We start from the raw sequence: 26,669 nt of genomic DNA, 5'->3' as shown, positions 1-26,669 counted from the left end.
AAGGTTTCTCTTGAGTTCCAGGAGCTGTTCAAGGAAAGTCCTGAATGTGAGGCAGGGAATGGGAGTGTCTGAATTTGAACTTAGCTGGACAGAAGTATGGGTCACTCGGCCCCCGTCTGCATTTGGTGTCTCAAACGGGGGCAGTCTATGGGAATGAGCTCTTACCTAAAGGATCAAATGCTAAATCAGAATACAGCCAAACTGTCGGTGTCAGGAAACACCTCACACACACATGCTCTGAACATTCTTCCGTCACTGTTTTGACCTCAGAGGAAGAGAGTGGGGGGGCCTCCTCCTTCCTTCCGTCCCAAAACTTTCTTCTCTCAGTGGACATAGGTTTTGCTTAATGGTGGGTTGCTCTTATGGCCCTAAGCAAGCCACTGACCTTTCATCTATGAGCAACATATGTAGCATTTCTATTTTGATAAAGAATGCAGAAATGAAGAAGGCAAGCATTTCAGAAAAAAAAAAATATGGTTTAGAATCTAATATTCTATGATGCTATTAATTCCATAATTAGAATTAGGAGGTGGAAAATAAGCAGAAGGATGGGAAATCTAAACCAGAAGAATGGTCAAAATTTCAAAAATTCAAAATTAAAGAAGACAGTTTTCTTTTTTTAGGTAAGTTTTTTTTTTTTTTTTTTAAAGTCTCCGAATGGCTCAAACATCTCTTTAGAAACTGAAATGGCTTCTGTCAGTTCTTCTCATAGATTAAATCAGATTATGTCTGACAGGATTCCCCCCAAAAGATTAAACTAATATGCAGAAAAAATATACTAGCAGCTTTCTCCTAGGAATATAAAGAAGTAAACAGAGAGACCAAACACTTTCTCTTCCTTCAGGTTCTCTAAATAACTGTAAATTCCTACAAATCAAGGGCAGGTAAGAGAAAGGAAAATACAATCAACAAACTGTACGTCAAAGATAATTTTTTCTGCCTCTTCTCTTTGAATGTATAGAAAACCCATCTTTGTAGGATGTTGACCTCAGAGTTTAAATATCTAGAGAAAAGATTATGTGGATTCAGGTGTTCAGAATAGGAATTCAGCAACATGAAACAAGGGAGAGTAAAACCAACTGCTGAGAGCAATTTCCTGGGCCCTCTGTCCCTTCCTGTCCTCGTTTCTGCCCTCCCACCCTAGGGACTCTGGCCTTGACCCTCTTCAGCATGGAGCCTCACTTCTCCTCTGTTCCCACTGCCCGGGCTGGGCAGGCCAGGCCGGCCACCAGTTTGGGAAACACGAAGAGCAGGAATCAACGTGGTTGTCTTATAAATGGCTCTGGGGCAGCTTCCAAGGCCTGTGGGGGGTGACGTCTGAATTCCCCAGGTCCACGCTGAGGCCACAGTAGGAATACCAAGGCTTTCCAGATGGAAACAGAGTAGGACAGAGGTTTGATTAGGTAACTGTTAAGGTCTGTTCTAAATCCAAGATTCTTGTGATTTCTTAAAATTCAGCTGGGAGCTATTACTACAGCTGCTCCATGAGCTATTACTACAGCTTTATCTCCAAGTGCCAGATAAAGTGTGCCATCCAGCTTTATAAGGACATACATTACAAAGGTGCCCAACTTGTTTTCCAGGGGTGGGCACCTGGAATGAAGCATTAATTACCGAGGTCACACCTAGAAACACTCAGGTTCCCCTCACCACATACATTGAGTCCATGCCTTTCCTCCTCTCCCTTTGATTTCTGTAAATCAAAGAGAATCCCCCCACCTGCCAACTCTATGGTCTACACAGCCAGCCTGCCTCCTGCCAATTCTCTAGGTAGGTACTTGGTCTTGATATCTGAACCTTCTTTAGAGTGTAAATTACACAGCCAGATTGGGAATGGTTTGCAAATAGAAACTGGGTCTCATCCTTTTCTGGGCCCCCCTCGCATGGCCTCGCAATGCCTTTCCACAAAGCAGGTGCTTGAAAAGATTAGTTGAATAGTTACACGAGATAAAAAGGTGAGTTTTAAAACAAATGAAGCTGCAGATGCTTCCGCAAATGCAAGTCTTAATTAGAAATATGCTGTGCTTGAAAGAAATTTAGAGGCCTCTGCTGACATCCTCCAAAGCGAGGATGTCTATTTATGGAGCACCTGAACTCAACGCAGTAAGTAATAATCCAGTTATGTTTTTCCTGGGAACCAACATCCGTTAAAAAAAAAATGCCAAATCACATTCATTGCTGAAGATCAATCACTTACTGAGGACTAAGAAATAGAGACTCAGAGAAACATGACGTGACATGTCAGGAACAAATTCAGTGTCTCTCTCTCTGCAGGAGAAAAATGTCCACATCAGCTCTGCACTTTAGAGGGCATGAGAAATGGACGGTTTTATGTCAAAAAGGAAGCATTCTCATTATGCCCCAGAATTCCCAGAGCTATGTGACAGTCTTGATTGCATGGGTTAAGGGTGGTGGCTGCAGATCTAAAGGCACTATTGGCAATTCACTGTCAGATACACTTTTAGGATTTGTGTACTGCATTGTATGCAAATACTTTTACCTTGAAAGAAAGAAAAAATAAACCCTCTGGACTCTGAGATCTCCATGAAATATGTGGGTGAAAGGACACCACTGCCCACTCGTCTACTTCTGAGCTGAATTTAAAAATAAACTAGATGAATAGAAGGTCAGATATGGGATAAAGCAAGTACAGTAAAAGTAATTATAGAATCCAGGAGGCAAGTATATGGGTGCTCACTATAAATTCAACTTGTTGGTATAGTTGAAAATTCTCATCAAAAAAAAATTGGGGAAAAATATTACTCATAATAGGTATTAACCTGGGTGGGGGTTAGTGATTTGCTCACACACAGCCTGAAGAAGCAAAGGGCAACCCACTCTAGTATTCTTGCCTGGAAAATCCCATGGACAAAGGAGCCTGGCGGGCTACAGTCCATGAGGTTGCAAAGAGACACGACTGAGCACGTCTGCACACACAGCCAGATGAAGGTGGGTTTAAGTGAGAATGCAAAGGGAGAGATTGAGGACAGTTGGGTTGGGAGGGCACTGCTCAGGGGAATGTTGCTGTAAAAGGTAAGAGAAAACCAGGGAGTCGCTAGATGGGTTCATGGGGACAGAGGGCAATATGGGTGCATGCTAAGTCACTTCAGTTATGTCTGACTCTGTGCGACCCTATGGACAGGCTCCTTAGGCCATGGGACTTCCAGGCAAGAATACTGGAGTGGGTTGCCATGACCTCCTCCAGGGGATCTTCCTGACCCAGGGATCAAACCCATGTCTCTTTTGTCTCTTGCATTGACGGGCAGGTTCTTTACTATTAGCACCACCTGGGAAGCCCCAGAGGGCAGTATATTTGTATACTGAGAGTGACACAAACACTATTATGATGCTTGAGGCAACAGGGGCAGTTGTGAAAGCCCTCACAGCCGGGTCAGGAGACAGGACCACATCCAATGAGGAAGGGCTGGCTTCCATGGGAGAACAGACCCTGCGCCCTTGGCAAAAGGAGGGAGGCTGGAGATGGAGGGCACAGGTGTGCAGGTGGGACCCACACACTGAGGCAAGTTCCTTTAAACCCTACAGGGAAGACCCTCAGACTCTATTATTTTTGGCATATAATCTGTAAGAAGTTCAAGGGAATGAGTAATGCTGCTATCACAAACTGCCCTTCATTCTAAACTCTACATGTTACTACTTCTATTTTTAAAAGTTATAGAATTGATGGTGAAATCTGTATCTATGTCTCAATTTTAGCAATAAAAAATAGTCATCTATGAATGTATTAATTTTTAAAAAAGCCCCATCTTTGGTAGAGAGGTAGATTTCCAATTTTTTATTTAATAATTATTAAAATGTATAATTAGTTTCACCTTGATGAATTATGTACCAATAATCACTGTAATCCTAAATCAATCCAGAAGAAAAATTCTTAACACTTTTCTGAAGGAATAATTTTTATGTAAATATTTACATTGGAGAGAACCAAGTCAGAATCATTAATAAAAAGACTTTCAAGGATAAAATTCTGTGTGGAAAAGAAAGGTAAGTGCAGAGAGAAAAGGGGACTATGTAAAATATCCACCAGGTAAAGAAGGGCATGTTTGTATATGTTTTTTGATTAACGATAGGTGTGTCAAATTATATGGAATTTAAATATATTCAATTTAAAATAGAGACTGACAGTTTTATTTTAAAATGTTTATATTTACAACTGGATGGAAGTGATATATTTTGTAGTTAATTAATCTAGGTTAGAACTTTAGAAGGCAAGGTAAAAAAACCCATGAATGAAAAAACACAGCATCTCGAAATTCTTGCAGAGATCACTACAGCAGGAAGCGTGAAGGCTTCTGGCTTGGGCATTGCTCTGCCATATTAAGACATGCACGGCTAGAGACAGGGGGAGCTGGGCAGGCACTCTGGAGCTCTGGGGATCAGTTATGGTGCGGGCTGTGGACATTCACATGCAAACCTGCAATTTACGACTTATGTGCATGTTTCTGCTTTTGAAACTTCCCCAAGTCACCCTGTTGTGTAGCAGGAGCATGCACTGAGCCTTGCAGGGTGTAGCGCATGCAGCACATGCAGCAAAGGTAGGGTGGTCTCCTCCGCTGCTGGCAAACGTGGAGGCAGGCAGGACAGTCCTGGATACTCTCAGGGACCCTGCCTGCAATTCCAGCTCAGGCAGCTCAGATGCAAGAGCAGGAAGCCCCATGGGCGAGGACAGCCACTGTTGCAACTTACCATTTGCAGCCAAATGTTGGTGGTCAACACTTGGTTCTTCTCATCCTTTAAAGGAAAAAATAAAGAGTCAAAGATATGGTTTATACAGTTTACCTAAAAGAAAATGATACCATTATTCATGCACCAGTCTGATGGTTGGGATGGTTGGTATATGTGGAAATTAGAATTCACCAAGCACTTCCAAATATACTCCAGCATTTCCCTGGAGTGAAGCTTTTCTATTTACACATTCATTACAGAGCTCTTACACAGACAGAAAAGTAGAGAGGAGGAAATTAAAACCCTGCAACCCCACCATCCAGAGATGATACCTGCTAACAGTTTAACTTATTTTTACTTACACTTTATAAAATCACTTGTACACTTAAAAAAAATGAGACTGGGTGCAAATTCCAATCATTTAAAGTCAAGTTTATTATAAGAATGGATAGAGTTTTAAGCAAATTGAAATATTTTAGGCTTCCCTTCCTGGGGAAAGGGAGCCCTCCCGTAACAGCTGCTGCCCCTGTGCTAACAATGCTGTGTGGGCCCCATTTCTTCCTGGGTCTGTTACCTTTTCTTCCATCCTTCATCAACCAGGCAGCACACCAGGCCCTTAACACACACAAGCAAGGTAAATCCTGTCCAGGTGAGCAAACTAAGGGTCAGAAAGGTGAGCTGACTTTATGAAGGAAACATTCACACCTGGATCTGGGTCAAGAGCCCTCTTTCCACATTTCCAACCTGACTGTGGGCTCCAGAAGGGTGCCAGGTCTGCATTCTGTCCCGGGAGCGTGAGGCAGCATATCAACGGTGGCTTTGCCCTCGCACTAGGCACTCAGAGAAGATGCTAGCCAACTTCAGGCCTTTCCAACTGGGATGTAGTCAGCTTTTTTTTTTTAAATCATGGCTGGCAAGGCCCAAAAGTGGCTAGCAAAAGCCAGAGTGGGCACGGAGAAAAATGAGCAAGTTTCCTGCAGTAGTTCTACTAAGAACGCTGTTGTTCAGTATTTCGTGTTCAATTCCCACCAAAAAAGACTCCACAAACTAGCAATTTCACCCCCTCCACGGGAAAGTGCTTATTAATGCTGAGATGCCCTGAGGCTGAGATCATGAGCTCCTTCTAAAGGAACTACCTGGCCTGGTTCCCTGGTAGCATTCACAAAAACAGACCCAGCGGCAGAAAGAACACCATCTGCTGGGGCGTGGTCACAGGGCAGGGATGCAAGTGAGAAATGAATGCTGCTTCTCATTAAAATACAAATGTGTTGAATGTGTAAGGAGCTGGCAGAGATTCTTGGACACATCATCAGTGTCCCTGCCCCAGGAGCTTGCCCTGGGCACCTCTGAGAGATGACAGTGGGGGCAGGAAGGTAATCTCGTAGAGGGGATCAGGCTGCCTGGAGAAAGACAGGGGACCAAGTCCCAGGGACCTCAGGCCAGGGGCTGTATCCAGAAGTTGCCAGTCTGGTCACAAGAAAAATATATCCCCCTTTTGTAAAATAACACCTTCCAGGGGTTTGGGTAGAAAAATCTGTGGAGCTAACCTCCCTCTGTGCAGAGTGAACAGTCCCTGACGAAGTCATGCATATGCACTGCGCGAGGGCTCTAGTTCCAGTCTGGTCCCGGCGCTATTTGAAAGCGCTGATAAACTCTTTCAGGACATATGTCCCTTGCCTCAACTTATTAAGGAATTGTTGTTTTTAATGGACTTAAAATTAGCCAGTGTTCCATTCAGGTGGCTTCTTTCTCTTAATTGCATCCGTGTCTTTATCTTCTGAGAGAAAGGCTTCTGTGGTTTGGGAGCTCAATTACGACCAATCTAATTAAAAGCTTTTCTTCTTTCCAACACGCCAGCTGAAACCTCATTAGAGGGAAACGGGATTTCTGCGGTGTGCGGTGGCATGGGACTGAGCAAGCATTTCAAACTGTAATCAACGCAGAGCAGCAGCCAGCCTCCAATGGAGAGAGCAGCGATGCAGGTGGGGGGGCCTCCATAGAGACCCAGGAAAAGCCTGCAGGACCAGCAGAGAAGCTCCTGTCTGTGTTCCCAAGGTGGGCCCCCACCTCCCATCCCAGGCCACCCACTGGCTGAGTCTCAGCTCTCTCAGTCTGCATGGCACAAGGCACGGCGGCATCTCCTTCTCATCCCCATGTGAAGCATGTCCTTTCCCCTCCAAAGACTGAATGCTTGTGTCACCCCCAAATCTCCTATGTTGAAACCTACCCCCCACTGGGATGGTATTAGGAGGTGGGGTCTTTGGAATGTGTTTAGGTCATAGGGGTGGGTTCACCCTCAGAACCAAGACTGTTGTCCTTATTAAAGGGACCTCAAAGAGCTCCCTCACCCCTTCTGCCATGTGAAGACCCAGCAAGGAGACAGCCATCTATGAACCAGGGAGTAGGCTCTCACCAGACGTCAGAGCTGTAGGTGTCTTGATCTTGGATTCCTCAGCCTCCAGAATTGTGAGAAACAAATGAGTGTCATTCAGCCACTGAGTGAGTGGTACGCTGGTTACAGCCCCCAAGCTGACGGAAGAGGGGACCCTCACAGTCTGACCTCTGTTCAGCTCCAGAATAGCTCTCTGCCCTTCTCCAGCTGCACTGCTAAAAGAATCCAGTCCTAGGTCCTTAGGGCAGCACACAGCCCCTTCTTTAAGCCATAGTCCAACCAAGTGTTCATTTATTCACCCATGAGACAAAATAATTCTGAAGCACTTCCTGTTTCGGGCATTATGCCAGCCTGACATACACCACGGTGAACTGAACAGACATGGTCCCTGAGCTCACAGAATATAAAATGTGGGTGGAGGGTGGGATAATATAATTTGACAATGACACACCTGTAATTATAAATGGTGACAAGTCATGGAGGACAGGAAGAGGGCACCTTCAGAAAAGACGTCAGGGAGATAAACATCACCAGAGGAATGATGGGGTCCCGAGAATGAGATGTGACCTTTACTCCCTATGACTCCGCAACACCAAAGCCACGACCACTCACACCCCCATATGCACCTTCCACCTTCCACGACCTTGCTGCCCCCTCAACTCCCGGGGGCCTTTCCTGCCGCACACCCTCCTCCTTCCTCTTTTGCAAGCCCAGGGGCTCCAAGAAGGAAGTTGCAGTCTACGCAGACCTGTGGCCTCAGGCTACAGGCATCAGGGAGACAGAGTGCAATTCAACACAAGGAGGAACCTTCCTGCCAGTGGTCCAGCTGTATCAGAAGGGACTTAGAGCTCTACTTTCGGTTTCTTCCCACAAGGATAACTAGTTATCTGAACATCATTTCATGTACAATAAATCTATGTTACATAAAAAAAAGAGAGACCTAGCCACTGGTTTTCAAGTTGTAAGTACAGAAGATGGCCACCCTCCTGGTCCACCTTGGGCTGGCCCCCAAAGGCACAGCCAGGTAACCAGGACCTGCAAGGTCTACACCGCAAGGTCCGCTCCCACCCAGCACCCCATCACCCCTTCCCAGCCTTGTCCTCACCACCCACAGCCCTGACTCCCTATGGAGTCGGGAGGGAAGCTTCTCCTCCCTTACCTTGTCCTCCTCCACTGACACAGAAGCTACCAGCCTACGGTGCTGCCCTCGCACTTGTGTGACATCAGGAATCGGCAAATAAATCTGAACTCAGCGGTCATGTCCCACACAGGCTGGAATCACAGGGGTCCAACACTGGGATTCTTGGTGGGGGGAGGGGTGAGAAGGGGGTTTCCAAACCCTGACCCCAGACCCAGGCGATTTGAAAAACAGGTAGGTACAACCCCCTGGGGCTGTGTATTGTCACCCTCCTTATTTAACTTATATGCAGAGTACATCATGCGAAATGCTGGCCTGGATGAAGCTCAAGCTGGAATCAAGATTGCCAGGAAAAATATCAATCAACTCAGATATGCAGATGACACCACCCTTACAGCAGAAAGCAAAGAGGAACTAAAGAGCCTCTTGATGAAGGTGAAAGAGGAGAGTGAAAAAGCAGGCTTAAAACTCAACATTCAAAAAACAACCAATAGGTTGGTCATAACTTTTCTTCCAAGGAGCAAGCATCTTTTAATTTCATGGCTGCAGTCCTCATCTACAGTGATTTTGGAGCCCCCCAAAATAAAGTCTGACCAACATAGACAGCATATTAAAAAGCAAAGACATTACTTTGCCAACAGAGGTCCGTCTAGTCAAAGCTATGGTTTTTTCAGTAGTCATGTATGGATGTGGGAGTTGGACCATAAAGAAGGCTGAGCACCAAAGAATTGATGCCTTTGAACTGTGGTATTGGAGAAGATTCTTGAGTCTCTTGGACTGCAGTGAGATCAAACAGAGGATGAGATGGTTGGATGGCATTACCGACTCAATGGACATGAGTTTGAACAAATTCTGGGAGACGGTGAAGGACGGGGAATCCTGGCGTGCTGCAGTCCATGGGGTTGCAAAGAATCAGACATGACTGAGTGACTGAAGAACAACGACGACCTTCTGGGAGCAACAGCACAGGATCTGGGCATGGGTTCCAGGGACTCCAGACCCTCAGCAACCATCTGTCCATCACGGCCCTGACCCAACCAGACTGGCTTGCACAGAGGGCAGAGCCCACACTGGCTGCTGGGAAACCTCCTGGGGTCCAATCAGCTCCTCTCATTAAGCATTCGCTGTCCACGATTTCAGTGTTCACTCCTGGGAAATGGGGAGACAGTAGCTGCCCCCACAACCTCCCAGTGTGGGAGGGACGAGGGCAGTGTCACATAGGCTGACATGTGACTCAACTCCAGTGCATCCCCATGTGGTGGCTCTCACTGTCTCTCTTACACACACACACACACACAGCTCCCCCAAAAGACCCATGCTCCTTCCTGACCCTGGGCTCTCACAGGACAACACAGGACTCCTGGCTGCCATGGAACCACAAAAATCAGTACCCAAAACCAACCTCTCCTTTGCTTTTCAGTCTGAGCACTTCAGAATAGTATTTAGTCTCAAAAAAGAAGGAAACCCTGCTCTTTCCAAGAGTGTGATGAACCTGGAGGATATGATGTTAAATGAAAGAAACCACAAAAAGACAGACTGCATGATTCCACTTGTATAAGAAATCTAAAATAATCTAACCCATAGAAGCATGGAGCAGAATGGTGGCTGCCAGAGACTGGACTTGGGGGAAAAGGAATGGGAGGTCTCTGTCCAAGGGTGCAAAGTTTCAGTCTATATGATGAACAAGCCATAGAGACCCCCAGTGAGGCAGAGAGTCTATAACTAATAATACTGTAAGGTAGTCTTAAACATTTGCTAAGAAGGTAGACCTTATGTTAGGTATTTTTATCATAGAAATAATAATTCTAACAATAAATTTAAAAAGACAGTAGGAGGAAACTTTGGGAGGTGATGGCTATGTTAATGTCATAGATTGTGGTGAGAGTTTCATGGGTGTATGTTTATCTGCAAACACATCAAATTGTATGCATTAAGTAAGTATAGCTTTTGGTATGTCAATCATACCTCAATAAAGGGATTTTTAAAGTACACTTTATGTTTTTTAAAAATCTCTTGGAATAATCACATGGCTGCTTTAGAACACGACCTGTTGATGTGTCATGTGCCGTCCTGCACTCCTAGAGCAATTATTCTTCAGGAAGTTACAGGGTGACATTATTCAACTTTATTTTGCAGAGCTTCCGACACTTTCTCTTTGCTTTTGTGTAGATGCTGAGAAAAAAAACAGGTTATAATAGATCTGTGTCTCGATTCTTGTTTGCAGAGAAAGTTGCTGTATAACATAAATCCTTATTTTTGTAGTCCTCTGTAGTTTATAAAAAGGGTTACTTCTCTTACCTAATTTAATCTTTACACCAGCCATGTTTTTGTCCTGTTTTTAACAGAAAAATAAATTGAGAGGCTGTGATTTTCCCTGAGTCAGCAAGATATTAGGTTGAGAAAAGATTCATAACCAGAATAAGAAATAAATGCCTACATATCAGTAAGAAAAAGGCACACAATCAGAAAATTCTGTCCAACAGAAAGAAAGGGCAAAAGATGAACAAGACCATGATTTTCATCACAGAGGATACCAGTAAATGTCATCTGAAAAGAACATAGCTAAATTCAAGAGTCTGCAGTCTTCTGAATGTCATATACACACACACACACTTTTTTTTTCCAAACTCATTATAGTCTTGGGAAAATTATAAAGTCAGTGCTATTATTATCTCATCTAATAATGGGGACTAGAGGAAGAGTTCCCAAATTTAACTGAATGCATCACTGTTGTGTTTGAGTGTTTTGCAGTGAGCCTGTATCACCTTTATAATCAAGAGGGAGGGATATATAAAGATACCAACTGTGAAACCAAACAAGCCCAGGGCCCTAGGTCTCACAGCTCATGCAGAAGCTGAGACCCAGTCCCTTACCTGTTTAGCTCAATACCTGTGTTTCAGCCACCAGGCAACTCTGCTCCCAGTGTTGTTCCTAACAAGAAACACTTTGGTGATGGTCACAGTAAATGGTTTCCTTTGATTTCCATACATCACAGAAATTCTCAAAGTATAGACTGGGAACCTCTGAGTTTCTGAGATGCTTTCAGGGGATTAGTGAAGCCACAATTTTTCACAACCATCAGGAGTTATTAGCCTGTTTCACCCTCATTTCCTCTGAGCGGTTGGTAGAGCTCTGCAGAGCCACGAGACATATAATGCAGCAGACTGCAGAAGCAGATCAGAAAATCCAGTCCTCTGTAAAGCTGGGCCTTCAGGAGATTTGCAAAAAATAAGAAACAACACCACCCTTCTCACTAAATGTGTTTTGCTTGAGAATATAGTTATTTTTCTTAAAATATTAGTTATGATGACAAGGCACAGGTTTATGATAATTTTAAATCAATTCATGGACTTGAAAATGTTTTCTTAGGCTTTATTTCAAACATGCTAATAAATATTGACAGATGTAACACATGTAAAAAAAAAATGGGAAGGGAGAAAATTTGCAATAACTTTTATGAGAGTAGAGGGGTCCTAAAGCTCAGAAGTTTGAAAGTCACTGGTGCAGGCTTGGTGTTCTTAATACATCCTGGTTCTTGGACCCAGGGGTTTGGCCCCATCTCAGTTCTCATTTGCAGGTTGCCCAAGGTCTGTATCTTGGGGTACAGTGTGAAAGGCCTGCCCTAGCCTCCCCAGGGAGGGATGAGTGGTTCAGGGGTACACTTTTAACTAGGGCTGAAAGACATTCTTTCTGCTACTATTAGAGGAACAGCCTCCCAGTCTCCCCCAAAGGACTCAAATCTAGAGGAATGAAGCCTAAGATATAGAGAAGGAGAGCAGAACCAGAAAAGAAGCTCCATCTTGAGTCAGCAGAGCTGGAAGGTGGAGGAAGGGGTGGAGGGGCTGGGGGATTATGGATCCAGGGGAGAGAAGGGGAGAGAGGCAGACTCTGGTCACTAGAACCCTTGTGTGGAACTTGCAGGAAGGGAAGGTAAGGAGATGATATACATAAAAGAAGGCAGGAGCCAGAAGTGAAAGCAGTAATGTTTTCTTTTTATTGTTGTTATTATTTGACATATATAATATTTCCACAAGCAATGTAGATTAATTGGCTTAATAAATTAACAAAAAGTAAAAATCACATAAAAGGAAAGAATAATACAGAAAAAAGTTTATACTATTATACTGCAGAAAACTAAAAACTATGAGTAAACATACCCTTGTAAGGCATGGGCAAGACAAAAAAAAATTGGAGTGACAGATTCACAAATATAGTTTGGAAGTGAATGAATCAATGAATACACAAATAACTTAAAATAGCAAATGCAAGAAAGAAAAGGAAAACAGATGAGCACAAAAAATACAAAGTATAATCTGGAAAAAAGACAAGCATGCTTGTCCAATTAAGACAAGCATGCTTCCTATGAGTTCTTTCTACTATTAACTCAATAAAACCTTGGATCAAATTAAACATGACTTCAAAGATGAGACTATAAAAGACCTGAATGAAATAAAAGGGAGACTGAAGAGCTAAACACATAAACTGAGCCAAAACAACACAGTTACATGGCTAATAAATTAGAACCAGGAAGGAACAAACAGACCCAGCTGAAAATTGAATTAATGGCATGAAGGCAAGGCATGAGATAACCACAGGGTGTGCAGAGGAAGAACACAGAGATTAATTAAGAAAGAGGACACAGAGGTGCCAAAAGGAAGACACAACTTGAACTGAAATAGAGAATATACATGTGGGAAGCAGAAAGTGTACTGAGACCACACACAGGAGACGTAATTCTGGTTCTAGCAAAACAGCTGAATCCATGACCTGGACATTGTCCTGCTACCAAACACCTAGAGATGCTGGAGGAAATTACAGAAATATTTTCTTAAATGTAAATGGAAATAAAAAAAGGAGAGAAATCTTCAAAAACAAAAAATCCAAGAGGGAACTGAAAATGACAGTGCATAAGCTGGTGTAGGGAGAGTGGCAGCCAGTCATATTCAGAGAGCTTGAACAAAGCCTCCGTGGGACTGAATGCTAAACTCCCACTCCATAGGTGAGGGGAGCTAACCCCATACCATCCACCCAGCCATGGGACACAAGGATCTTTAAGAGTCCACTGCCGGAAGGAAACACAGGCAAGTCTGTCTCAGTCTGGGCTGAGAGTGGAGGAAAAAAGGCAGCACTTAGGGCTTCCCTGGTAGCTCAGCTGGTAAAGAATCCATCTGCAATGCAGGAGACCCTGGTTTGATTCCTGGGTCGGGAAGATCCCCTGGAGAAGTAATAGGCTACCCACTCCAGTATTCTTGGGCTTTCCTGGTGGCTCAGCTGGTAAAGAATCCGACTGCAACGTGGGAGACCTGGGTTTGATCCCTGGGTTGGGAAGATTCCCTGGAGAAGGGAACGGCTACACACTCCAGTATTCTGACCTGGAGAATTCCAAGGACTAGTCTATGGAGTTGCAAGGAGTCCGGCATGACTGAGCAACTTTCACTTTCATTTTTTATAATTCCTCAGAAAGTGTAGGTCTTCTTTCAGATGGAGAATTCAAATATAAACAATCCACAATGCCTGGGGACTCTGCAAACTAAGAAAGTAGCATAAAAGCTATTCCATAGCAGTAAAACTTGAGGTACCAGACAAAACCAGAGAGAATAAACAACTAAGCAAAAAAAAAAAAAAAAAAAAAGGCAAAAAAAATTGTTTATAAACTACAACCATGATTATGTCTTCCTGATGCAAAATATAAAATATGTAAGTAAAAAAATCTCCCATGACCAAGATACAGAAAACCAAGTCAGCAGGAACAAATCCCCCAAAATTCAGACCAAGAAATATCAGAGGGAAAATACTGAATACCCATGTTTAAAAATGATTAAATATATAAAGATATCAAAAGCACAAGAGAAGGATAAGATACTCAGGGATAAAACAAGACAAAGCAAAAGGATAATTTTGCAAAGTGAAAAATGTAGTCACTGAAATAAACTAAGTTACAGACTAAAAATAAAAAGACCTGAAACAATAATTAGTAAAATGAAGACAGACCTGAACAGATGGCCTAAAATACAGGATGACATGAATGCTTAAAAGACATGAAAGATATAATGAAAATATCTAACACACATCTAAAAAAGCTTTAGAAAGAAAATTTAAAGAGATAATGACTGAGAAATTACCAAAATTGTTGCACTCTCAGTTTAAGAAATTTTGACAAGTTCCTCAAGAAGATGAGTATGACTCACAAACTAATCAAGGTTTAACCATTTTTTTCAGCTCCTATATGTAAAGAGTTTAGAATTAATCACTGCCACACTTATAGCTTTCCTGGTAGCTCAGATGGTAAAGAATATGCCCGCAGTGCAGGAGATGTTTGATCCTTGGGCTGGAAAGATGCCCTGGAGAAGGAAATGGCAACCCACTCCAGTATTCTTGCCTGGAAAATTCCATGCACCTAGGAGCCTGGTGGGTTACAGTCCATGGGGTTGCAGAGAGTCAGACTAAGCAACTAACACTTTCACTTTCACATAACAACAACAACAGACAACAATGAACGTACTGAAAATCAATGACCTTAGCTGGACCCATGAGAGATCGATACTGCAGGGTAAAGTGCCACATAGAAATCTGGAAACAGGCGAATTCAGAGAGTCACAGCTTAGTTGGGACAGATGCCACTGGAGCCATAAACTTATAGCAATGCCCACATGGTCATTTTGATGAGTCTGCTGAGGATGAACTTGAGTGAGAATAAGAAACTCCAGGATCACACAATCATGTGGACAACTACACTTTCATGAATTTTATCTCCAGGATCCCCATTAGGTTCTTATGGTAAATATCCAAGAAAGATCCCGAAACTCTGGCATGGGGAAGGAAGATAGGCCACCCAGAGCCTTCACCTTAGCAAAGGCCACTTTCCAAGCTTTCCAGCACTTGATCCCCACCATTCCTCCCACACCAGCACACTGTAGCCTTTCTGTTTCATTGGGGCGGGGGCGGGGTGGGGGTGGTAGGCAGATCATACAAGCTATCATAAGATAGAAACACTTGTGAAGGCCACAGCCCAGGAGCACAGGCCCATGAGCACAGGCCCACTGAAAGACTGGGATTTAATCCTAACACCACAGAACCTACAGAACACCTTCCCTCTCCCACATCTTTCTACCACACTAACACTCCAGAAGGATGACAGTGGGTTCCCCCTGAAAGAGCTGCAGATAGCCTCTGAGTAGGGGTACTGAGCAAAGATCAAAGTCAAGAGGGGAGACAAAAATAGACAATAGAAGAATCTGAAGCCTCTGGCACCAAAAGCTACAGCAAACATTACAGCCCAACTACTAGTCAAACTAATATAAATTCTCAAATGATAGGTGTATTTATTTCAATTTCTATTATTTCATAGGACACTTCTGGTTTGTGACAGAATAGCCATAAGGCAACTAAAAATAAGAAAAAAGTCTTAAGAAACAAAGCAAGAATCAGAAAAGACTCTGATATGACACAGATGTTAAAATTATTAGACATGAAATTGAAAATAATATGATCACTGTGTTAAATGACTCTAAAGGAGAAATATACAACAAGCAAGAACAGATGGGTAATGTCAGCAAAAATATGGAAATTCTAAGGAAAAATCTAAAAGAAATACTAGGAATTTTTTAAAAAGTAGCAAAAATAAAGAATGCCTATATGAAATTTGAATATATTTTGTCAAAAACGTACAAAATTCTATTCAATGTAAATATTTTTAAATTAAAGAAAGAAAGAAAGTCTTTGATGGGCTCATGAGTAGATTGTACAGAGCCAAGGAAATAATTAACAGGCTTGAAAATATGGCAGAGAAACTTCTGAAACTGAGGGACTTCCCTGGTGGTCCAGTGGTTAAGAATGCCACACAAGAGATGTGGGTTCAATCGCTGGGTCAGGAAGATCCCCTGGAGGAGAGCATGGCAACCCACTCAAGTGTTCTTTCCTGGAGAATCCCACGGACAGAGGAGCTTGGCGTGCTGCAGTCCACAGGGTCACAGAGTGGGACACTACTGAAGGGACTTGGCATGCGTGCATGATCTCACATTTGGTGATGAAGCCTTTGAACACAACTGCAAACGGATGACGATCCATGTAAAAAGCTCTAGGTTGGATTTTATTAAACTTGCTCTGTGAAAGACACCAGAATGAAAAGACAAACTACAGACTGGGAGACAGTTTGGCAAAATACATCTCTGATAAAAAATTTGAATCTGAAATATAGGGGGAAAAGTCAACAATAAGAAAACAAACAACCTTACTAAAATGTAGGCAAAAGACGTGAACAGACTTAAACCAAGAGGATATATAGATGGCTAATGAGCATACAAAAAGATTCTCAACATGCCATTAAGGAATTATAAATTAATACACTAAATGGGAAAAGAATTTGAAAAATAATTGATACATGTACATGTATAACTGAATCACTTTGCCATACACCTGAAACTAACACAACATTATTAACCAACTATACTTCAATATAAGATAAAAACTTCAAATAAAAATAACAACAAAAAGTGGTGACATACTACCACACGTCTATCAGCATGACGAAAATCTAAGAAACTGACAATACCAGTTGCTAGGAGGGTGTGGAGCAGCAAGAACTCCGATTTACTGCTGGTGGAAATGTAGACAGCACAGCCAACCTGGAAGACAGTTTGGTAGTTTCTTACAAAACTGAACCTGGTGTCACCAGGACTATCCAACAACTGCACTCCTAGATATTTACCCAATGATTTCAGAACTGATATCCACACCAAAACCTTCATGTGAATGTTTATGGCAGCTTTATTCATAAATGCCAAAACTTGGAGGCAACCAAAAAGCCCTACAGTAGGTGAACAGATGAACTGTGGTACCTTCGCACAGTGAACTATTATTCAGGGATAAAATTAAATGAGCTATCAACCCATGAAAGACATGGGTAAGATAAATCTTAACTATATATTGCTAAGTGAGAGAAGCCAGGCTGAAAAGGCTACATACTCTATGATTACAATTATGACACATTCTTAAAAAGGCAAACCTAGGACTGGTAAACGGATCATCAGTTGTGTGTATTTGAGGTTATATGGATGAATAGATGGAGCACAGGGGATTTTTAGAGCAGGGAAACAATTTTGTATGATACTGCAATAGTGAACACAAGACATAAAGCATTTGTGAAAGCCCATATAACTTTACAGCACAAAGAATAAACCTTAATGTATACAAATTTGAAAGTAAACCATTTAGGAAGTCAGAGGTTCCAAGGTGGAATGCAAAAACGTGAGAAACTGATCTAAACACATTACAAAGGTAAAAACCTCCCTGACAGAGTTGGAAGAAAAGGGTGCTGACTTAAGTAATTCCCAAATGAGTGGAATGTACACATGTACTGCACTTTAGGTGACGAAGCTCTTCTCCACAGAGGTCTGGGTTAACAGTTCTAAACCACTGCAGGTATACTGGAATTGAATAAGTAAATGGATGAAAGATGTAGGGGGAGTCAGACTTCTCACTACTGGGGTGGAAAGGAGGTTAGAATTACCCACATGGTAATGGAGTAGAGTGGGATACACAAGGAAAGATCCATGTTTAGCTTAATATATAATAGATTTCAATGTTATACACAGAAATATTCGTGTGTGTGTGTGTGTGTGTGTGTGTATGGGATAGTGTACACATACTTATCTCCTTACTCTGTCAACTTTGAGGGCCTAGAAATAATGATGCCCCAGTAGCACACCTATTACCCAGATTTTGTTTCCTAATCATTCTCCAGTAAAAATAACCAGGGGTCCTTGAGAAACAGTTGACTCCAGGTGTTGGGCAGGTAATAGACAAGATGACCTGGAGCATCTTTTGATGCTTTGAGTGCCAGGAAATAAGAACATGAACAAAAAATAAATACATAAAATCACAACAATGAGGGTGCATCAAAGAGTCACAGGAACAAATAGGCCAGGGGGCCAAAACCAGAACAATTTGCAAAACAAAATTGTTTTGTTTTGAAAGTAGTATTGAATTATAACCAGACTGTAAGATAAATATCTCCGAGTCCACTGCTATAAATGAATAGTGGAATAAATTAACTGGAGTAGGCACTCCAGTATTTATGCCTGGAAAATTCCATAGACAGAGGAGCCTGGCCAGCTACAGTCCGTGGGGTCCCAAAGAGTCAGACACAACTAAGCACACATGCACGCACACACGGGATAAATAAATAAATGAGAGAAAAGAAAGAAATCTCTCATGCAGAGAAACTCCAAATAGTTTATGTAGATACTTCACTTTTTAAGGAGATAGAGCTTAACTCCCCACTACTTAAATGTAGGCTGCACAGAATGACTTCCTTATATAAGACCACAGTTAGACAGGGGGGAAGAAAAGAGTAATTGCATAGTGGAGAGGCCTGACCTGCCTAAAATTATATGATCAAGGTCAACATCAACAGTGATAAATCATATTGACAGTATGTACCCTTGATATGCGGCTTTCCCTGATGGCTCAGCAGTAAAGAATCTGCTTGCCAATGGCTGCCAATGCAGGAAACAGGTTCGATCCCTGGGTCAGGTAGATCCCCTGGAGTAGGAAATGGCAACCCACTCCAGTACTCATGCCTGGAAAACCCCATCCACAGAGGAGCCTGGCAGGCTACAGTCCAAGAGGTCGCAAAAGAGCGGGATGCAACTTAGTGACTAAATAACAACACCCTTAATATGACAGAATAAGATGGTACTTTCCTTCTGTGGTCTTCCTCCCTAAACACATTACTCCAGTCTAATCATGAAGAAAACATCTGACAAATCCCAACTGAGGGATATTCTACAAAATGCCTGACCAGTATTCTTCAAAACTGTCAAAAGCGTCAAATACAAAGAAAGTCTGTCACAACCAAGAGGAGCCTAAGGAGACAACTAAATGGAATATGGTACCTGGATGCAATCCTCGAACAGAAAAAAGACAATAAGTAATAAAAATACCAAGAAAATCCTAATAAAGCATGGACCTGAATTTTAAATGCCCTATCAATATTTGTTCATTAATTATAGTAAAATGCACCATACAAATAACAGGGGAAACCAAGTGTGGGGTAAATGAGTAAATCTTTGTAATCTTTCTCTAAATCTAAAACTGTTCTAAAATAAAATATATACCTAAAAAAATTAAATCTATTAAAGTGAAGTAAGTCAAAAAGAGAAAGATAAATATCATATGACATCACTAATACATGGGATAGAAAATAGGATACAAATGAACTTATTTACAAAACAGAAAGACTCACATAGACAACAAATGTATGGCAACCAAAAGGCAGAGAGGAGCAGGGGGGATAAATTGGGATTGGGATTAACATATATACATAATTATATATAAAATAACAAGGTCCTAGTGTACTGTACAGGGAACTATATTCAATATCCTATAATAAATCATAATGGAAAAGAAAAATAAATAAATATGAGCAATATTTTAGCCATGAAAAATCTAAGTCACACTGTAGTGAAATTAAAATATATCCTAGAAGCGCAAAAGAGTTAAAGACAGTTTATCTACAGGGAATTAAAACTGTCCTGAGAGCAGATGGCCAAGGCCAGCAACAGCAGCCAGAAATCAATGAAGTCACATTTTCAAATTCTGGAGAGTAGTCACGGAATTCAACTTTGAATCTAGATCAAGCTAAACTGTCATCCAAGAGTCAGATTAAAAAATTAGTGTATCACTGACACCACCTCATCTATGGTTTTACTATTAGGTGTACTCTTGGCAGAAGAATAAACTGGATTCAGAGGAAAAGAAAGTGATGCAAAAATTTGACTCATTGTAGTTGAAACTCTGAAAATACTTAAAGATAAATACAAACTCTTTATAGATTATTTCTGACTGTTGAGTTTATAGAGAAAAACAATTTTATGGTTTATCCTCCAACTAAAGATTTATTCTAGTTTCATACTGCATCAAATCTAAGATGCCATTCAATTGTAAGACATTTATTTTTTAAAATGTTAAAATATGAAAATATGCACACTTCAAAACTGATAGACCATGGTGCAAACTTCATAGATAATGAAAGTTAAAGAAGATTTGTGATCAGTAGAGACTTCTAATGATCCATCTTAATGTCATTTACTTTAATGTTTGCAAAACAAACTGGGATACAGACAGTCTAAACAGGGGTTTCTCCCAGAATCAACATTGAGATTTTTATAAATTATCTGAAAAATATAAAAATGTCCGGAAACTCTTAAAGTCATTTAAACAGAGAAGATTCATAGGAATCACCTATAGGAACATGTTGCTAAACTACAAGAATGAGAGAGAAAGGAATGATCTTCATAGCAGTGGTATCAGGACATTAAGGACTTCAACTTAGGGGAAAAAAGTCAAGAGTCACTGTCAACCATTTGCAAATATCCTGGCTTGACATTACCCATCACACCTTAATCAAGAAGGATGTGAAGAACACAATGGGACATTTCCTCTTCAAATACTTCAACAGGAACACAAAGAAAAGAAAAAGACAGTCATTTAAAGCAATCAAAGATATATCCAGACATCCTGGAATGTGAAGTCAAGTGGGCCTTAGGAAGCAACACTATGAACAAAACTAGTAAAGGTGATGAAATTCCAGTTGAGCTATTTCAAATCCTGGAAGATGATGCTGTGAAAGTGCTGTACTCAATATGCCAGCAAATATGGAAAACTCAGCAGTGGCCACAGGACTGGAAAAGGTCAGTTTTCATTTAAATCCCAAAGAAAGGCAATGCCAAAGAATGCTCAAACTACCACACAATTACACTCAGCTCACACGCTAGTAAAGTAATGCTCAAAATTCTCCAAGCCAGGCTTCAGCAATACGTGAACCGTGAACTTCCAGATGTTCAAGCTGGTTTTAGAAAAGGCAGAGGAACAAGAGATCAAATTGCCAACATCCACTGGATCATCGAAAAAACAAGAGAGTTCCAGAAAAACATATATTTCTGCTTTATTGACTATGCCAAAGCCTTTGACTGTGTGGATCACAATAAATTGTGGAAAATTCTGAAAGAGATGGGCATACAAGACCACCTGACCTGCCTCTTGAGAAACCTGTATGCAGGTCAGGAAGCAACAGTTAGAACTGGACATGGAACAACAGACTGGTTCCAAATAGGAAAAGGAGTACGTCAAGGCTGTATATTGTCACCCTGCTTAAACTTATATGCAGTGTACATCATGAGAAATGCTGGGCTGTATGAAGCACAAGCTGGAATCAAGATTGTTGGGAGAAATATCAATAACCTCAGATATGCAGATGACACCACCCTTATGGCAGAGAGTGAGGAAGAACTAAAGAGCCTCTTGATGAAAGTGAAAGAGGAGAGTGAAAAAGTTGGCTTAAAGCTCAACATTCAGAAAACTAAGATCATGGCATCTGGTCCCATCACTTCAAAGCAAACAGATGGGGAAACAGTGGAAACAGTGGCTGACTTTATTTTTCTGGGTTCCAAAATCACTCTAGATGGTGACTGCAGCCATGAAATTAAAAGATGCTTGCTCCTTGGAAGAAAAGTTATGACCAACCTAGACAGCATATTAGAAAGCAGAGACATTACTTTGTCAACAAAGGTCCGTCTAGTCAAGGCTATGGTTTCTCCAGCAGTCATGTATGGATGTGAGAGTTGGACTATAAGGAAAGCTGAGCGCCGAAGAATTGATGCTCTTTGAACTGTGGTGTTGGAGAAGACTCTTGAGAGTCCCTTGGACTGCAAGGAGATCCAACCAGTCCATCCTAAAGGAAATCAGTCCTGGGTGTTTATTGGTAGGACTGATTTTGAAGCTGAAACTCCAATACTTTGGCCACCTGATGTGAAGAGCTGACTCATTTGAAAAGACCCTGATGCTGGGAAAGATTGAGGGCAGGAGGAGAAGGGGACGACAGAGGATGAGATGGTTGTATGGCATCACCAACTCAATGAACATGGGTTTGGGTGAACTCCGGGAGTTGGTGATGGACAGGGTGGCCTGTCATGCTGCGGTTATGGGGTTGCAAACAGTCGGACACAACTGAGTGAATGAACTGAACTGAAAGATATATTAATAGTAAAGAAGAGGCAGAATGGTGGGATTCTTGCGGGAAGACAAGTCAGTGTCACTGGGCCCCTTCAGAGGGTCAGGGGTCAGTGGTGCTGAATGCAAGCAGCCTGAGGAGTCTCTCATAGCAGTTGACCCAGAGTAGCTTCCTCTCTGAGCTAATTCTGGGATCTAATACCCACTCCAGAGAATTACTTCCATTAACAGTCTACTCTCTGCAATGTAGATACATGAGGGAGAGGCAGAAGCAGGAGGGTTATTGGTCAATATTCATCTGCCACTCATCTGACCACAACCCACGTAAGGAGCTCTGCCCATGGCCATTTGTGACTATTCTCATGCTACCCAGGCAGTGTTAACTCCAAACCTAGGAACACAGTGGCAGAGAAAACTGCATTTAAAGCCCTGCCCTTGTGAAACCTGGCCAGGGTCATCTTAGAAACCTGTGGGTTAAGAATACTGTCCAAATGAAAGTGTCACTGAAAGACGGGTCCAGCTGTTTGCTGCTCAAAAGCCAATTAAGGGGCAAAGCTGGTAAACGGAAAGTTCTGCTTTATTTTGGAGGCTGGAAACTGGGGTGGCATCAGGGGAGTGAACTCCTGTCCATAGGCCAACTCCCCCAACTGATAATCAGTGGGCAAGAGCTTTCATAGTCAGAGAGAGGGGGAGACACACAGAAACAGCACAATCAGCTCTGACAGTCATCTTGAAATTAGTCATAAGGTGGTCTAATCAGTGCCATCTTGATTAAGTACAGTATATCTTTAGATCTAGGGTTGGTCTGTTGCCACTTCTCTGAGGCCAGTTCTAGGAACTGTGGCAGCTTATGTCATGGCTATAGTCTGGTCATCATGTAGTTAACTTCTTTCCCCTGGTGGGGGTTTCAGTATCTATGAAAGAAAAAAGAAAAATGAAAGTGAAGTCACTCTGTCGTGTCTGACTCTTTGCGACCCCATGGACTGTAGCCCACCAGGCTCCTCAGTCCATGGAATTTTCCAGGCAAGAGTACTGGAGTGGGTTACCATTTCCTTCTCCAGGGGATCTTCCCAACCCAGGGATTAAACCCGGGTCTCCTACACTGCAGACAGACGCTTTGCCGTCTGAGCCAGCAGGGAAGCCCTTCAGTATTTATAAAACCACTCAAAGGACACGGCTCAGCGTATTATCTACAATCTGTGAAGAGAAATGAAAAGTCCTCAAGATTGCTTGATGACTAAACTATTATTGTTTTGTCCTGCTGGACTGTTTTCCATTGCTTCTGCATTTTCTCACTTCTCTGATTAAACTAATTCTTTGGCTAAAGTTTTTACATAAAGGGAAAGCTGAGGACATGGGGGAAGGCCCATAGGGTTATGATCCATTTCAAAAGCACTACGATGCTCTCTCTCAGATTCCTAGTTCACACAGTTATCACAAGGGCTCTAAGAGGTCTTGGAGAACCTGATTAAGCCTGTGCTTCCCAAATGGGTTTACAGAATCCTTTCTGGTTTTTTTTTGTGTGTGTGAAATCTGTAAATAATGAGTCCCCTATGGATCTTCAGGATCTATTCCTTCTCTTACAGACTTGTAGAAAACTAGTAAGTGATGATGTCCAGAAATAATTTGTCAATCCATTCTATCTAATCACCACAGAGTCTGAGCAATCAGAAAGGAAAATTTGACACTTCTTCCTTCTCCAGTCCCGAAGTCCATTTCCCATCTAATTCAGAACATATTCAGATTCCTATTTTATAGGAAAGAATGAAAAGCTAAATAACCTAAACTCAGACTATTCACAGACCTCTTTGTTTCCTCTGAGAAGTACAGTGAGGTGACTTGGACCATAAAGCACACAGCACCAATTGCCAAGAAAAATGTTCCTATCACAGAATCAGGAAGGGAATTACTTCAGAACTTTTCATAATTCAGGTGATTAAATAGCTTGGATAAAGTTCCAAAGTAATTTCTTCTTTCATAAATGACCTTTGGTTAAGTGTGAGACCCTTAATATGTCAGGGAAATTTACTTTATTATAAACTCTGGGAGAGCAGGGGCAGGAAAATAGTGCTCACGTAAGGGGTGCCTGGATTTATATCTGCACAACAGATACAGCTGAATTTCTATCCCACAACCTCCAACCTCTTCACATCAGGTATCGATGATCATAGTTCTCACTTGTAGATCAAAACTAATCTGCACCTACTTTTATATTCATTATCATCCAGAACAACAAGTCTCTGTTCAGTGTAAAGAAGTAATGCACCTGCCCTAATCTGATTCCATAGATAACATTATTCCAGAGGCTTAGGTTATGGAATGCCTAAAGAACTTTGGACAGAGAGGTTCGTAACACTGTACAGGAGATGGTGATCAAAACCAACCCCAAGAAAAAGAAATTCAAAAAGGCAAAATGGTTGTCTGAGGAGGCCTTACAAATAGCTGAGAAAAGAAGAGACGTGAAAGGCAAGGAGAAAAGATATACCCATTTGAATGCAGAGTTCTAAAGAACAGCAAGGAGAGAGAAGAAGGGCTTCTTAAGTGAACAATGCAAAGAAACTGAGGAAAATAATAGAATGGGAAAGATTAAGAGATCTCTTCAAGAAAACTAGAAATACCAATGGAACATTTCAAGCAAAGTTGGGCACAATAAAGGACAGAAATGACAGTATGAACCTTACAAAAGCAGAAGATATTAAGACGTGGTGGCAAGAATACACAGAACTGTACAAAAAGGTCTTAATGACCTGGATAACCACGATAGTGTTCACTCACCTAGAGCCAGACATCCTGGAGTGTGAAGTCAAGGGAGCCTTAGGAAGCATCACTACAAACAAAAGTAGTAGAGGTTATGTAATTCCAGCTGAGCTATCTCAAATCCTAAAAGATGATGCTGTTAAATGCTGCACTCAATACGCCAACAAATTTGGAAAACACAGAAGTGGCCATAGGACTAGAAAAGGTCAGTTTTCATTCCAGTCCCAAAGAAAGGCAATGCCAAAGAATGCTCAACTGCCACACAACTGCACTCATTTCACATGCTAACAAGTAATGCTGAAAATCCCTCAAGCTAGGCTTCAATGATATGTGAACTGAGAACTTTCAGATGCACAAGATGGATTCAGAAAAGGCAGAGGAACCAGAGACCAAATTACCAACATCTGTTGGATCATAGAAAAAGCAAGAGAATTCCAGGAAAACATCTACTTCTGCTTCATTGCGGAGAAGGCAATGGCACCCCACTCCAGTACCCTTGCCTGGAAAATCCCATGGACGGAGGAGCCTGGTAGGCTGCAGTCCATGGGGTCGCTACGAGTCAGACACAACTGAGTGACTTCACTTTCACTTTTCACTTTCATGCATTGGAGGAGAAAATGGCAACCCACTCCAGTACCCTTGCCTGGAAAATCCCATGGACGGAGGAGCCTGGTAGGCTGCAGTCCAAGGGGTCGCTACGAGTCAGACACAACTGAGTGACTTCACTTTCACTTTTCACTTTCATGCATTGGAGGAGAAAATGGCAACCCACTCCAGTGTTCTTGCCTGGAGAATCCCAGGGACTGGGGAGCCTGGTGGGCTGCCGTCTATGGGACTGAACAGAGTCGGACACAACTGAAGTGACTTAGCAGCAGCAGCAGCTGCTTCTTTGATAATGCTAAAGCCCTTGACTGTGTGGATCATAACAAACAGTGTAAAATTATTAAACAGATGGGCATACCAGGCCACCTTACCTACCTCCTGAGAAACCTGTATGCAAGACAAGAAGCAACAGTTAGAACTTTACATGCCCAGGAGTGGGATTGCTGGGTCATATGGCAGTTCTATTTCCAGTTTTTTAAGGAATCTCTACACTGTTCTCCATAGTGGCTCTACTAGTTTGCATTCCCACCAACAGTGTAAGAGGGTTCCCTTTTCTCCACACCCTCTCCAGCATTTATTGCTTGTAGACTTTTGGATAGCAGCCATTCTGACTGGTGTGCAATGGTACCTCACTGAGGTTTTGATTTGCATTTCTCTGATAATGAGTGATGTTGAGCATCTTTTCATGTGTTTGTTAGCCATCTGTATGTCTTCTTTGGAGAAATGTCTGTTTAGATCTTTGGCCCATTTTTTGATTGGGTCATTTATTTTTCTGGAATTGAGCTGCAGGAGTTGCTTGTATATTTTTGAGATTAATCCTTTGTTTCTTCATTTGCTATTATTTTCTCCCATTCTGAAGGCTGTCTTTTCACCTTGCTTATAGTTTCCTTTGTTGTGCAAAAGTTTTTACGTTTCATTAGGTCCCATTTGTTTATTTTTGCTTTTATTTCCAATATTCTGGGAGGTGGGTCATAGAGGATCTTGCTGTGATTTATGTTGGAGAGTGTTTTGCCTATGTTCTCCTCTAGTTTTATAGTTTCTGGTCTTACATTTAGATCTTTAATCCATTTTGAGTTTATTTTTGTG

General features: G+C 41.9%; 1 protein-coding gene across 2 annotated transcripts in view; it reads right to left on the bottom strand.

Moving 5' to 3' along the window:
* The window catches only part of LOC110143088 (neuronal acetylcholine receptor subunit alpha-7), a 149,883-nt gene that overhangs the window by 79,158 nt on the left and 44,056 nt on the right, over window positions 1–26,669 (bottom strand). For both annotated transcript variants that reach the window (XM_070477662.1, XM_020902628.2), the window contains exon 3: window positions 4,705–4,749. In XM_070477662.1, coding sequence (XP_070333763.1) covers window positions 4,705–4,749 — 45 coding nt within the window. The remainder of the gene's footprint in view (window positions 1–4,704; window positions 4,750–26,669) is intronic.

This window comes from Odocoileus virginianus, chromosome 16 (assembly GCF_023699985.2).
Source record: "Odocoileus virginianus isolate 20LAN1187 ecotype Illinois chromosome 16, Ovbor_1.2, whole genome shotgun sequence".
NCBI classification, from domain to species: domain Eukaryota; kingdom Metazoa; phylum Chordata; class Mammalia; order Artiodactyla; family Cervidae; genus Odocoileus; species Odocoileus virginianus.
Note: the sequence above shows the minus strand (reverse complement) of the source record. Positions and strands in the feature narration are given on the sequence as shown.